Source organism: Choloepus didactylus, chromosome 1 (assembly GCF_015220235.1).
Source record: "Choloepus didactylus isolate mChoDid1 chromosome 1, mChoDid1.pri, whole genome shotgun sequence".
Classification (NCBI taxonomy): Eukaryota; Metazoa; Chordata; class Mammalia; order Pilosa; family Megalonychidae; genus Choloepus; species Choloepus didactylus.
Window position 1 is genome coordinate 171,373,351 of NC_051307.1, and position 15,389 is coordinate 171,388,739.

Consider the following 15,389-nt stretch of genomic DNA (forward strand, 5'->3'; position numbering starts at 1 on the left):
CCATCACTCTAAACAGAAGTTCTGTACCAATTAAGCATTATTAACTCCACATTCCAAACACCCACCCTGGTAACCTGTATTCTAGTTTTTGATTCTATGGATTTACTTATTCTGATTATTACTTTTCAATGAGATCATATGATATTTGTCCTTTCGTGCCAAGCTTATTTCATGCCATATGATGTCTTCAAGTTTCATCTATGTAGTCACATGTATCAGAACTTCATTCCTTTTCAAGTTTGAATAATATTCCAATGTATGTATATACCACATTTTGTTTATCCATTCATCTGTTGATGATACTTAGATTGTTTCTTTCTTTCGGCTATGGTGCATAATGCCTCTAGGAACATCAGTGTGGAAACACCTGTTCGAGTTCTGCTTTTAATTCTTTCGGGTATACACCTAAAAGTGGGACTCCTGGGTCATATGGTCGTTCTATACTTACCTTTCTGAGGAAGCACCAAACTGTTTTCACATCATCACCATTTTACATTACCACAAACAATGAATGAGTATTCCTATTTCTCCCACATCCTAACACTAGTTACTTTTGTTTTTTTTAATAGAAGCCATTCTAGTAGGTGAGAAATGGTACCTCATAGCAGTTTTGAAATGCATTTTCCTAATTGCTAATTATGATGAGCATCTTTTCATGTACTTTTTGGCCATTTGTATATCTTCTTTGGAGAAATGTCTACACAAATGTTTTGCCCATTTATAATTGAGTTGTTTCTTTTTGTCAGTGAGTTGTAGAATTTCTTTATATATTCTGGATATTAAACCCTTATCAGATATGTGTTTCCAAATATTTTTGCCCATGCTGTAGGCTGGCTTTTTACTTTCATATTGGAGTCCTTCGATGCACAAAAGTTTTAATTTTGTTGTCTGATTTATCTATTTTTTCTCTTATTGCTTGTGCTTTTGGTGTAAAGTCTAAGGAACACTGTGTAACACAAGGTCTTGAAGATGCCAGCAAAGTTCTGCATACCCTCTTCACCCTAGTTTTTCTTCTAGTAATTCTGTAGTCCTAGTTCTTAAATTTAGATCTTTCATTCATTTAGAGTTAATTTTAGTATATGGTATGAGGCAAGGTTCCATCTTCACTCTCTTGCATGTGGACATCCAGTTTTCCCAGGACTATTTGTTCCCCACTGAATGGACTTGACACACTTGTCAAAATCAATTGGCTCTAAATATAAGGGTTTATTTCTGACCTCTCAATTAGATTCCATTAGTTTTTATGTCTGTTCTTGTACCTCTACCATGCTATTTTGACTACTGTAGTTTTGTAATATGTTTGAAATTGGGAAGTGTGAGTCCTCCAACTTCATTCTTCTTTTTCAAGATAGTTTTGGCTTCAGGGCCCTTTAGCCCTCCAAATAATTTTGATGATTAGCTTCCTCATTTCTTCAAAGAACTTTTAGAATTTTGACTGAGATTGAGTTGAATCTGCAGATTTATTTGGGTAGAATTGACACATTAGCAATATTTAGTCTTCCAATCCATCTTCTTTGATTTCTTTTAGCAATACTGGGTAGTTTCCTGTGTATAAGTGCTTCATATCCTTGGTTAAATTTGCTCCTGGATATTTGATTCTTTTAGTTGCTATTGTAAATGGATATTTTTCCTTAATTTCTTCTTCATATTGTTTATTACTAGTGTTTGGAAAGCTACTGACTTGGGGGTGTTTATCTTGTACTATGCATTTTGCTATAAACATATATTAGGTCTAGTAGCTTTGCTGTTGATTTTACAGAATTTTCTATATATAGGACAATGTCATCCTCTAATAGGGAAAGTTCTACTTCATCCTTTCCAATACAGATGCCTTTTATTTCTTTTTTCTTGCCTAATTCCTCTGCCTAGAACTTCCAGTACAACATTGAATGACAGTGTTGACTCCGGGCATCCTTGTCTTGTTCATTATTTTAGAAAGGAAGCTTTCGGTCTTTCACCATTGAGTATGATGTTAGCTGTGGATTTTTCAGGTATAGCCTTTATTGTGTTGAGGAAATTTCCTCCTATTCTAGTTTTCTAAGTGTGTTTATCCAGAGGGGGTTTTGGATTTTGTCAAATGCCTTTTCTGTGTCAGTTGAGATGATCATGTGTTGTTTTTTCTCCCCTTCATTCAGTTAATGTGGTGTACTACATTAATTTATTTTCTTACGTTGAACCACCCTTGCATACCTGATATAAATTCCACTTGATTGTGGTGTATAATTCTTTCCCTGCGCTGTTGGATTTGGTTTGTTAGCATCTTGTTGAGGATGTCTGCATCTATATTCACAAGGGATATTGGTATGTAATATTATTTTCTTGTGGTAACTTCATCTGGCTTTAGTATTAGAGTGATTTTGATTTCATTGAATGAGTTAGGGAGTGTTTCCTCCCATTCATTTTTTTGGAAGAGTTTGATCAGGATTGATATTAACTCTTCTGGAATGTTTGGTAAAATTCATCATCAGCCATCAGTTCCTAGGCTTTCTTTCTTGGGAGTTTTTTGAGTACTGATTCAGTCTCTTTACTTGTTATTAATCTGTTGAATTCTTCTATTTCTTCTTGAGTCAATGTAGATAGTTTGTGTGTTTCTAGAAATTTGTCCATTTTATCAAGATTATCTAATTTGCTATCATAGAGTTGTTCATAGTATCCTTTTATTATTCGTTTTATTTCCTTGGAGTTAGTAGTAATGTCCCCTCTTTTATTTCTGATTTTGGTTATTTGTGTCCTCTCTCTTTTTTCCTTCATCAGTCTAGCTAAAGGTTTGTTGATTTTATCAATCAATTCAAAGAACCAAGTTTTCATTTTGTTGATGCTATTGCTTTTTTATTCTCTATTTCATTGATATTCACTCTGAACTTTGTTATTTACATCCTTCTGCTCACCTTTAGTTTGCTCATTTTTTTCTAGAGCCCCTGTTCTAGTTTGCTAATGCTGCCGGCATGCAAAACATCAGAGATGGATTGGCTTTTATAAAGGGGGTTTATTTGGTTACACAGTTATAGTCTTAAGGCCATAAAGTGTCCAAGGTAATGCATCAACAATCGGGTACCTTCACTAGAGGATGGCCAATGGCGTTCGGAAAACCTCTGTTAGCTGGGAAGGCACGTGGCTGGCATCTGCTCCAAGTTCTGGTTTCAAAATGCTTTCTCCCAGGATGTTCCTCTCTTAGCTTCTCTGGAGCAAGAGTCTGCTTTCAATGGCCATCTTCAAACTGTCTCTCATCTGCAGCTACTGTCCCATCTTCTGTGCATTCTTCAAAGTGTCCCTCTTGGCTGTAGCTCCTCTTCAAAATGTCACTCTCAGCTGCACTGAGTTCCTTCTGTTTGTCAGCTCCTTTATATGGTTCCAGTGATTTAATTTAGACCCACCCTGAATGGGTGGGGTAACACCTGCATGGAAATTATCTAATCAGAGTTATCACCTGCAGTTGGGTGGGGTACATCTCCATGGAAACCCTCTAATCCAAATGTTTGAACTTAATCCCCACTAACATGTCTGCCCCCACAAGATTGCGTTAAAGAACATGGCTTTTTCTGGGGGACATAATATATACAAACCGGTACAGCTCCCAAATATGAAATTAGGTTGCTGATTCAAAATGATATTCTTTTACAATATTAGCATTTAGAGCTATAAATTTCCCTCTCATCGCTGCCTTGCTGCATCCCATAAGTTCTGGTATGTTCTGTTTTCCTTTTCTTTCATCTCAAGATATTTCCTGAATTTCCTAATGATTTCTTCTTTGAACCATTGGTTGTTTAAGAGTTGTTTAATTTCCACATATTTGTGAATTTTCCAGTATTCCCTCTATTGTTGATTTATAGCTTCATTCTGTTGTGGTCAGAGAAAATACGTTTGTATTATTTCAATATGTTTGAATTTAATGAGACTTGTTTTCTGATCTAACATACGGTCTATCCTGTAAAATGTTCCGTGTGTACTATTGAAGAATGTGCAGTCTGTTGTTGTCGGGTAAAGTGTTCTATATACATCTTTTAGTCTACTTGGTTTATAGCATTGTTCAAGTCTTCTCTTGTCTTACTGATTTGTCTAAATATTCCATCCATTATTGAAAGTGGTGTACTGTAGTCTTCTAGTAAATGTAGATTTGTCTATTTCTTACTTCAAATTCATCAATATTTGCTTCATATATTTTAGGCCTCTGCCATTAGTTACATAAATATTTATACTTGTTATATTTTCTTGTTGAATTGACCCCTTTATCACTATAGTGACCTTCTTTGTCCCTGTAACAGTTTTTTTACTTAAAGTATATTTTATCTGATATTCCTATAGCTACCCCAGCCTTTTGTTTCCTATTTGCATGGCATAATTTTTTCAATCCTTTCACTTGCAGTATACTTCTATCAGAATTTTAAGGTGACTTTCTATAAAAAGCATATAGTTGGGTCATGCTTTTTATCCATTCTGAAAACCTCTGCCTTTTGAGTGGAGAGTTTAATCTATGTACATTTAAAGTAACTCCTGATAATGTATGACTTTCTTCCATCATTTTCTACATGGTCTATGTAAATCTTACCCCATTTTGTCCCTCAATTCTTCTATCAATGCCTGTTTTCATATTTATTTGATTTTTGTTTTGTACTATTTTGAGTACCTTCTCATTTCTTTCAGTATATGTTTTTCATATATCTCTTTGAGATTATCTTGTGGCCAAAATTTAACATGAAGCAATGATGTCTGAATTGATACCAGTTAACTTCCCTAGCATACACTGTTCCTATACCCCTCTGTTCCCCCACTTTTTTGTTGTACTTGTTGCAAATCATCTTTATTCATCATATGTCCCAAAGCATGGATTTATCATTACTTATTATGCATTTTTATTTTATAACCTGTAAGAAGTAAAAAGTGTAGCTACATACAAATATATACAATACAATGCTATGGGCATTTATAATTACTCATATCGTTAATGGTTACCTTACCAGAGGTCTTTATTTCTTTTTGCCACTTTGATTCACTTTCTAGTGTCCTTTCCTCTCAGTCTGAAGAACTCCCTTTAGCACTGTTTGTAGGGCATGTGTAGTGGTGACGAACTCCCTCAGCTTTTGTTTATCTGGGAATGTCTTAATCTGTCCCTTATTTTTGAAAGACAGTTTCACTAGATATAAAGTTCTTGGTTGCCAATTGTTTTCTTTCAGCACTTTAAATATTTTGTCCTTCTACCTTCTTGCCTCCATGGTTTCTGATGAGTAATCAACTCTAAATCTTATTGGGATTCCCTTGTACATAATGTTTTTCTCTTGCAGACTTCAAAACTCTCTCCTTGTCCCTGGCATTTGATAGTTTGAATGCTATGTGTCAGGGCATGTTTCATTTGAGTTTATCCTGTTTGGGTTTCACTGGGCTTCTTGAATGTGTATGTCCTTGTCTTTCATTAAATTTAGGAAGTTTTCTGCTGCTATTTATTTGAATTTTCCTTCTGCATCTTTCTTTCTTCTCCTTCTAGGGCTCCCAGAATGCATATATGGTATGCTTTATGGTGTCCCACACGTCTCTTAGGTGCTGTTTGATGTTCTTAATTCCTTTTTCTTTCTGCTCTTCAGCCTGAATCATTTCAGTTGCCTTGTCTTTGAGTTCACTGATGCCTTCTTCTGCCAGCTCCAGTCAGCTGTTGAAACCCTCTAGAGAATTTTTCATTTCAGTTATTGGGGTCTTCAACTCCAGTATTTCGGTTTGGTGTCTTTTTAAAAATTATGTCTCTTTGTTGAGGTTCTCATATTGTTTATTCATTGTTGGTTCTTCCTCTTGTTTTCCTTTATTTCCTTAATGAGGATCATTTTTTTTAACATCTTCTTCATTGATGGTTTATGAATTTTTATCTTCTTGTTTTGGATGGGCCATCATTTCCTGTTTCTTTGTTTGTCTTATAATCTTTTGTTGCGCATTGTACATTGTAATATTTTAAAGTATGAATTCTGAGATTTAGTCCCTGAGCTGACAACTGGTCAAGTTTATATATAGCTAGTGACATGACAGTGAGTTCCTTGAGTGCCAGGAGCTAATAAAAACAAACGAAGGCAAAAAACAGCTTTCCAACTCTTGACAGTTTGGCTCTGATTGGCCTATGCTTTCCTTTAGAGTTTGGCCCTCCTGTCAAGAGGATCAGCCTGACGCCAATGTGTCATGCAGGACCCTCTCCATCTTTTCTAAATCTGTATCTTCTCCTGGGCTTTTGCTTGTTGGTGGCCTTAGGAGTTCCCCTGTTTACAGGAATTAGAATGCCCCCTCTACTCCCTATTAAACAGGCTTTCTTTCCTGCCTGGGTACATTATTGTATGACTAAAAGCAGGTAATCCTTTACTCCAAGCAACTTTGACTTTATTGCCCCTCACATTGTCTTAGCTGTTCACTAGCTGCTTCTGTCTGCATGGCAAGTTGTGGGAAGGTGAGCCCAAGATGAGTTTGCTAGTTCAGTCTTTCAGACTACCACCCAGTTGATTGGCACCCCAATATGTGCATAGGGGTTACTCTGGTTCCTCCAGAACAGGGTCAGGGACTCACAGTGGGAGCACAGGCTGGCTTCACACTGCATCAGGGTGGGGGTTGGGGGTGGGCTAGCGAAGGCACCAACTGCTTTTAAAGGTGCATTGTCTTGATTTGGCATTTGCCCAGATATGCAACCTTTAACTATTTTCCAGAGTTTTGAGGTAGATGACTTTGTCAGTTTTTCCTAGCTGTTCAAAGATTCTGTGGGGGAAGAGCACCTTGGAATGTCTTAGGCCACCATCTTGGTTGACTGGAAGTCCACCCATATTTACTTCACAAATGTCTTCATTCTCTTCTAGACACTAAGCTCCATGACAGTCAATTCTATTTTCTTTATTCATTACTCTTTTTTACCAAGGAGGCCTGGCCAATTGTATATGCTCTACAATCATTTGTTGAAAGAATGGATTACCTCCACAAAATATCTCTGAAAAACTGAGCTCACATTGTTCTGCCACTTTGGAATGTTTCAAGTGATGATTTTTTTTCCCCACAAACAAGTTTTTACTCAAAATTGACAAAAATTGGGAAAATTGGGATAGTCATAACTATGACTTATCTCTACTTTTGACCCTGCCAGAAATAAATGTTTTTGGATGACTAAAGTAGGAGAGAAGTAGAGAAGAGAGAAAAGCCTGGGAAATATCACTTTTACTGGGACACAGGAGAAAAGAAAACTCCAAAAGAGATTAGTACCTGAAAAAGAAGTGGGGAAAAAAATGCTTTTAAAGACACAGAAATAAATGTTTGGAAAGGAAAGAGAGGAGTAAAACCAAATCACCTTTAATGGCTTGGGCACTGACTGTGTTAGGTTTTTAGAGAATAGTTAGAGAAGAGAAAATGTGCCATCTTGAAATATGGTGGTGACCGTGTTTGGGGGTTGGCAGATTTGCCATGGGCACATCCAGTGACTGTGAGCATAGTCATCACCATGATGTGTGCCTAGTTCTAATGAGTATATCAGGAGTCATCCATGGAAAGACAAGAAGCTTGTCCAGCACACGTGAAGCAGAGTCTACAATGCACAGATATCAGGAAAGCCAAAGGTAGTATGTTGGCTTTTCTTCCCTACTCTGATTACCCAAATCCTCAAATATAAGGTCTATTCCTGAAGGACTCATTCTCTGTGTGTGTCACATTCCAGATCCAGAGATTGGAGCAGCTGTTCTCTTCATCAAAGCCGAAGAGACCAAGCAGCAGATTATCAAACTCAACAGTGAGGTATGGAGCTTTGGCTTTCTTTGGGCATGCTGGAGTGGTAAAAGGAGTTATAAATCCTAGTTACCAGCAGTATCAACATAATGCAGCAGTTATAAACATGCACTCTAGGGTCAGACCACCAGGTTTGAATCCCCATACAGGCTCATACTATTTGTGTGACCTTCAACCAGTTACTTACCCTCTCTAAAGCCCCATTTCCCCATGTGTAGGAAAAGGGGTAATAATAATGCCTATCTTATGGGCCATTGTGGAAATTAAATGAGATAATTTAGGCAAAGAATTTGGCATGAAGTAAGCACCAAATAAATGTTCATTTACTATAATTAAGATCATAAATATATCGATATTTGGTTTTAATGGATGCATTTCAAATTTTTCCTGTTCTTTGATTTTTAAGAGGTTAAATCAAGATCAGATGAATGCTTGCTCAGAGCAATCAAATGACCTGAATTCTGTTTCTTTCTCAGAAACATATTTGCTGTGCAACCGTAAGCAAGTCACTTTACCTCTCTGGATCTTTCTACCTGTCCATGTAAAATTAGGTGTTATTTTTAACAACTTTATTGAGGTATATTTTATATAGTATAAAATTCACCCATTTCAAGGTACAATTCAATGATTTTTAGTAGCATTATTGAGTGATTCAACCATCACTATTAATCACTTTTAGAATAATTCCATTTCCCCCATAAGATCTCTCATGACCATTTAGGTTCAGTCGTCCTTCCCTCCCCCATCCCCAGGCAACCACTAATCCACATTCTGTTCCTATTAATTTTTCTTTTCTGATCATTTCATATAGTTAGAGAATTAAGGTAATTTCTTGTTCACTTTCTTATTCTCAGTCAATGACTGGGGTGCACATAGTTTGAGAGGTGATCCAGGAGGCACAATGAAAGAGTAGAGAAGTGAGACCGAAAAGAGAAGAAAGTCAAAAGAGGATGTGTTCATGAGACTCACCCCTGTGGACTTCTGGGACTCAATCCTGCCAGGGACCTCTGAGAGACTGTGGGAGACAACACAGAATTGTCCCACCAAGGAGCAAAGAAAAGTGGGGTTGAGGGTGGCTCCTGAGGGACTAACTCTCTGGCACTTTACAGAGGCCAGAAAGAATCCTCAAGCAGGAATATGCAGGAAGGCCGGGGTCTGTTTGGGAACTGTCTTTGGTGACCTTCAGGACAGACCTAGGCCAAGGGTATGTATGTGGCCAGGCACAGGCAGTGTAATAGAATTCCCTTCTAGGACTGAAGGTTTATATTACCTGGGAGGAAATGTAACCACTTGAGATTTGATAAAGATGAAATGAATGTAATTGTAATCAGCTCCCAATTATCTGTAATAATGGGGGAGCCAGTAGCTTCTCATAAAATCCACATATTGTCCTTAAACCTGTGGTTCGTCGTCTTAGTGAAGATTTATGTTGGAGAACTGGATGTTAACCCACTACGGAAGAATTTCTCTTCAGATATTATTTTCAGCTAAAAATACCTTTAATACCATTTGAATTACACACACACACACAATTGGAAAAACACGTTTACTAATTTTAAGAAATGATTGATTGATATCTTAAATTATTAAAGGTACTGATTATTCCAAAAAGAAAAAAAAAGTATTTATTTCTTTACCTTCTAGAATGCAGAAAATTTTTCTAAGTTAAGGTTGTAAGTACACATACCATATAATTTTCTTTTGACAACATGGGTCTTTGGTAGACACTTTAAAACAGATAACCACTTGAAAAAATATTTCCCCACCGTGATTTTGTATTCATGATTGCTTTTGTAGTAAAATGCATAAATCTTTTTATTTTTTCCTACCTTGAAACAAAAAGGACAAGATAAAATATCTTCCAATTATCCTCCTCTAAAAAAATTGGTTTTTCCTTATAGGAAAATATATTATTTCTTCACAATTGAAACTTAACTAGAAAAATTGTATTCTTTACACATAATTTAATTTACACACAGTCTTGATCCTTTGGGTAATGCATTAAAACCCACTAAGACAGGCAGAACGAAAATACAAATTGGCTTCAAACTATAAAATTATCCCCCTTCCAATGTCCTGTTTGCTTTTTTTCTGTCTCCTGCAAAGTAATGTTGCTTATTTAGGAAAAAAAAAATCTGCCTTTTAAAGTACAGGCCCAGATTTTCCATTTCAGGGCTTATTTTCTACTGTTCACATGTGTGATCATTTGATTTTTCTATTCTTTGTTTCCTCTATTGGTTAATAGCAAGAAAGAGATAAAGTAATGATAAATGTGGGATATACTGTATGATAATTCTGCCATCAAATAGGGCAACCCACAAACCCACATATATCTGAGCCATATTGTGCAGACTGTGTAGGAAATTATCTGAAGCATAAGAGAGCACTGCAGAATCCATATTCTTTTATTTGCGTAAAGATTTACAGTATAAAGCACTTGTTTATTGGTATGTAGATTCCGTAATCAGTCAGATAAATTCAGAGCAAGGATCAGAAAAGGAGTAATATGGGTACTAACCTACATTCACAGTACAGTTAAGAAACATTAAAAGAAGTAGGGTAGTTACTAATATTAGAACACTTTTAACAATATTGCCATTGCTTTTCAGTGGAGCAAGAAGTAGTGTGACTCTAAGGTACTTCTTTGAAAATAACAACAAAAAATGTCACTGTGGGAGCTGTGGGATGTGTAAGTCATGTGCTCCATTTATGAAAAGGTTTGTAGGTAAGAGTAAGGTGCTTTCTCATTTCTGAAAGCTGGCTGACCCAGAAAGACATTGCAGCAAAGCCTACCAGGAGATCCTGCTTGCTCTGCTGTAATGGGCATAAAACACACTATCAGAGAAAGAGAATAAGCTTTGGAGAGACATGGATATTTAGATCTTCAGTAATACAATTAACTATGTGACTTTGGCACGGTGTTTACCTCCCTGAAGTTCAAATTTTTCCTCCATGTAATGGCAATAATAAAATCTGTAAAAAGGATTGTTTTGAGGACTTAATGCCGTATGTAAAGCACTGAGCCTGATATCTTCCCTAAGTGCAAAATAAATGTTGGTACCTTCCTCATACAAGATTATGCTTCTATTCAACAAAGCCTGGCTCTCAAGTAAGGGACTTTCCAGTACCTAACTGTACCTAGTTAGTACAGAGTAGTAAGAGGAGAGGAAATTAAATAATGCTTATGGAATAAAAATAAATAAACTTGAGTGCATACTTGATCATGAAAATAATTACTTTCACCTACGTCTTTCTTTCATTGCTATGAAGACAATATGAAAACAGGATAGAAAATAATAAGGCAGCTTGTTGATAATATATTTCAAAGCACTTTATTTCAGCTAAATAGTTTGAGATACTTGTGCCACTCTATTACTTTAAAGAATATGCATTTTTTAAGACTTACAGATTTAAGAACAAATACACCCAGTATGTTAGTTTTAACAAAGCTAAACCATTACCTGGTATTACTCTCAACAGATTCATGTCAAATAAAGATAAAACCAGGCAGAAAAGAACCTGCTAAGTTTAACAGAAAGATAATTATAGCAATATCTACATTTTCAAAATGAAGGAATGCAGGTGGCTTTTTAAATCATCCTTGCTCACCAAAGTGCACTTTGGCTTGAATGCTCTAACTGATGGCCTTTATTTAGCATTTTGTTTTGCATGTAATAAAGAAGCCATAGCTAATATTAGACCTCTTAAATATATTGAGGAGTATAAAATGTGTAACATGCCAAACAAAAAGCAAGCTTGGAGAATTATACTGATTTTTTTTAGAGAGAAGTCTGGCCTCGCAAACTATTGTTTTTTAGTGTAACGAAGGCATGTGGGGTGGGAAATGTCAGTGCAGACATCTTTGGAAAATCCACTCTGCCACACTTGTCTCCTGTCCAAGCACAGAAAATTGATGGAAGGGAACTCCAGTAAGGTAGAGCCCATCCGTCCCTTTCCTTTCCTTTTTCCTATTCCACAAAATTAATTGAAGACACTATATGCCAGGAACTGGGGTTGGGGACTGATGTACCTCTGCAAGTTCATTTATTTTTTTTTCTAAAGTCAGGTCTGAGCTCCAATTCTGAGAGAACTCCCATACTATTTATTAACTCGTTTTAAAACAACATTACTGAGAGATTATTCATGTATCATATACATCACCCATTTAAAGTGTACAATTCAATGGCTTTTAGTGTATTCGTGGAGTTGTGCAACCATCACCAGAATTTTAAAGCATTTTCATTACTCTAAACACAAATCCCACATTCCATAGCCACCACCACTACCACCCCCAAACTTTCTATTCCCCTCAGCTCTAGGTAACCACTAATCTGTATGTCTTTATATATTTGCCTATTCATGTAAATAAAATTATATAGTATGCTGTCCTCTGTAACTGACTTCTTTCACTTAGCATGCTTTTCACTGTTTGCCCACGTTGCAGAATGTATTAATACTCCATTCATTCCACTTTTTGTTTATCCATTCATCTGTTTATAAACATTTAGGTGTATCCACTTTGAGGCTATTATGAATAATGTTGCTATGAAAATTCATGAACAGTTTTGTGTGGATATATATATTCATTTCTCGTGGGTATATACCTAAAAGTGGAATTATATGGTAACCCTGTCTATAATCATTTGAGGAACTTCCAGACTGTTTCCCAAAGCAGCTGCAGCATTTTACATGCCCACCAGCAGTGTATGAGTCTGCCAGTTTCTCCATTTCCTTGCCAACATTTGTCTGTCTTCATCCTAGTGGGTGTAAAGTGGTTTGTAAAGATGTTGAACATCTTTTCATGTGTTTATTGACCACTGCATATCTTCTTTGGAGAGCTGTCTATTCAGATCCTTTACCCATGTTATAATTGGGTTACTTGCCTTTTTATTTTTCAGTTGTATTATTCAGGATTATTCAGTTGTAAAAGTTCTTTATATACTCTAGATACAAGTCCCTTATCAGATATATGATTTTCAAAACTTTTCTCCCATTTTTTGGGCTGTCTTTCCACCTTCTTGTTGAACTTGGAAGCACAAAAGTTTTAATGTTGGGTGATATCCAGTTTATTTTTTTCTTTAGTTGCTTCTGCTTTTGGCCTCATAGCTAAGAAACCTTCACCTAATCCAAGGTCACAAGATTTACACCTATATTTTCTTTTAAGAGTTTTCTACTTTAGACTCTTACATTTAGGTCTTTGATTCATTTTGCCTTAATTTTGTATATGGTGTAAAGTAGGAATCCAGCTTTATTCTTTTTCAGGTGGATATCCAGTTGTCACAGCATGAGTTTTTGTAAAGATTATTTTTCCCCATTGAATGGTCTTGGTATCCTTGTCAAAAGTCTATTGACTATAAAGGTGAGAATTTATTTCTAGACTCTTAATTCTATTGCACTGATTTATATGTCTACCCTCGTTTTGCACCACCTGATTGTTGTAGTTTTATAATATGTTTTAAAATGGAGAACTGTGGGTCCACTAACTTTGTTATTTTTCAAGATTGTTTTTGCTGTTGTAGGTCCCTTGAACTTCCATAGCAAATTTAGGATCAATTTGTCAATTTCTGCAAAGAAGCCAGCTGAAATTTTGATAGGGATTACATTGAGTTTGGAGAGCATCCTGGGAAATATTTCCCATCTTAGCAATATTAAGTCTTCTAATCCATAAACATGGGATGTGTTTCCATTTATTTAGGTCTACTTTCTCTCAAAAATATTTTGTTGTTTTCAGAGTATAGAGTATAAATCTTGCACTTATTTTGTTAAATTTATCCCTAAGTATTCTATTATTTTTAGGCTATTGTAAATTTTATTATTTTCTTAATTTTATTTTTGGTTTGCTCATTTCTGCTGTATAAAATACAATTTATTTTTATATTGAGTATGTATTCTGCAACTTCGTTGAACACATTTATTGGTTCTAATAAGTTTTTAGTGGAATCCTTAGGATTTTCTATATTCAAGATTATATCATCTGCAAATAGAGATACTTTTACTTCTTCCTTTACACTATGGATTCCTTTTGTTTCATTTTCTTGCCTTAATGCCTTAGCTGGAACCTCAGTACGATGTTGAATACACATGAGAGCAGACATCCTTTTCCTGTTTCTGATTTTATGGGCAAAATATTCAGTCTTTCTCCATTAAGTATGATGTTAGCTGTGGGTTTTTCACAGACACCTTGATCAGGTTGAATAAGTTCCCTACGATTTCTAGTTTATTGAGTGTTTTTATCATGAAGGGGTGTTGAATTGTTTTTAGTGCTTTTTCTCAATCTGTTGAAATGATCCATGCAGTTTTTGTCCTTTATGCTATTGATATGGTATATTACATTGACTTTTGGATATTAAACTAACTTTGTATTCTTGGGGTAAATCACACTTTGCAATGGTTTATAATACTTTTTATGTATTGCTGGATTTGATTTACTTGTATTTTGTTGAGGATTTTTGCATCTATATTTAAGGAGATATTGGTTTGTAATTTAATTTTCTTAGGATATTTTTGTCTGGTTATGTTATCAGGGTAATACTGGCCTCATAGAATGTATTGGGAAGTGTTCCTTCTTCTTCTATTTTTTGGAAGTTTGTATATGTTTGTATTTATTCCTCATTAACTGTTTGGTAGAATTAACCAGTGAAGCCCTCTGGTCCTAGACTTCTCTTAGTGGAAAATTTTTGATTACTAATTTAATCACTGTACGTATTGTAGGTCTCGTCAGATTTTCTGTTGCTTCATGAGCCAGTTTCAGTGGTTTAGGTGTTTATAGGAAAGTTGCCCATTTCATTAGCTACCTAATTTGTTGCTGTATAGTTGTTCATAGTAAACTCTTATGACTCTTCATTTCTGTAAGATTGGTCATGGTGTTCCCTCTTTCATTCCTGATTTTAGTAATTTGAGTCTTTTATTCTTTTGTTCAATTTAGCTAAAGTTTGTCAATTTTGCTCATATTTTCCAAAAACAAACTTCAGTTTTGTTGATTTTTTCTGTTTTTTTTCCATGCTTTATTTCATTAGTTCCTGCTCTAATTCTTGTTATTCACTCCCTTCTGCTGCCTTTGGTTTTAATTTGCTCTTATGTTTCAACTATCATAGATATTTAGGTTTCTAATTGGAGATCTTTCTTCAAAATGTTATTTCTAGTAACATTTTTTTTTTTATTTTAAAGTCTATTTTGTCTGATAACAGTGTAGCTACTCCAGCTTTCTGATGGTAACTATTTGCATGATATATCTCTTTCCATCCATTTACTTTCAACCTATTTGTGTCTTTGACTCTAAAGTGTGCCTTCTTTTGACAACTTATAATTGGATCTTGTTTTTTAATCTAGCCTGACAATCTCTGCCTTTTGATTCGTCTGATTATTCCATTCACATTTTTTTTAATTTTGAAATAAATTCAAAGTTATAGGAACAGTTGCAAAAACAATACTAACCCCATACAAAGAATTCCATCATACCCTGACCCCGCTCTCCCGATAGCTCAATCCACCAACTTTAACATGCTGTCACATTGCTCTTTCTTTCCCTCCCTCCCTCCCTCTCTATCATCCATCATCTATTGCTCTGTTTTCTGAACATATGAGAGCTAGCTGCACACATCCTTGAACATACACTATAATTCACGCATACACTTCCTATGAACAAGAACATTCTTTTA

At 35.6% G+C, this 15,389-nt stretch overlaps 1 protein-coding gene across 1 annotated transcript in view; it reads left to right on the top strand.

Moving 5' to 3' along the window:
• KCNH8 (potassium voltage-gated channel subfamily H member 8) overlaps window positions 1–15,389 on the top strand; it is a 449,367-nt gene that overhangs the window by 412,954 nt on the left and 21,024 nt on the right. The window contains exon 15 of the mRNA XM_037828156.1: window positions 7,664–7,740. Within this exon, the coding sequence (XP_037684084.1) occupies window positions 7,664–7,740 (77 nt within the window). The remainder of the gene's footprint in view (window positions 1–7,663; window positions 7,741–15,389) is intronic.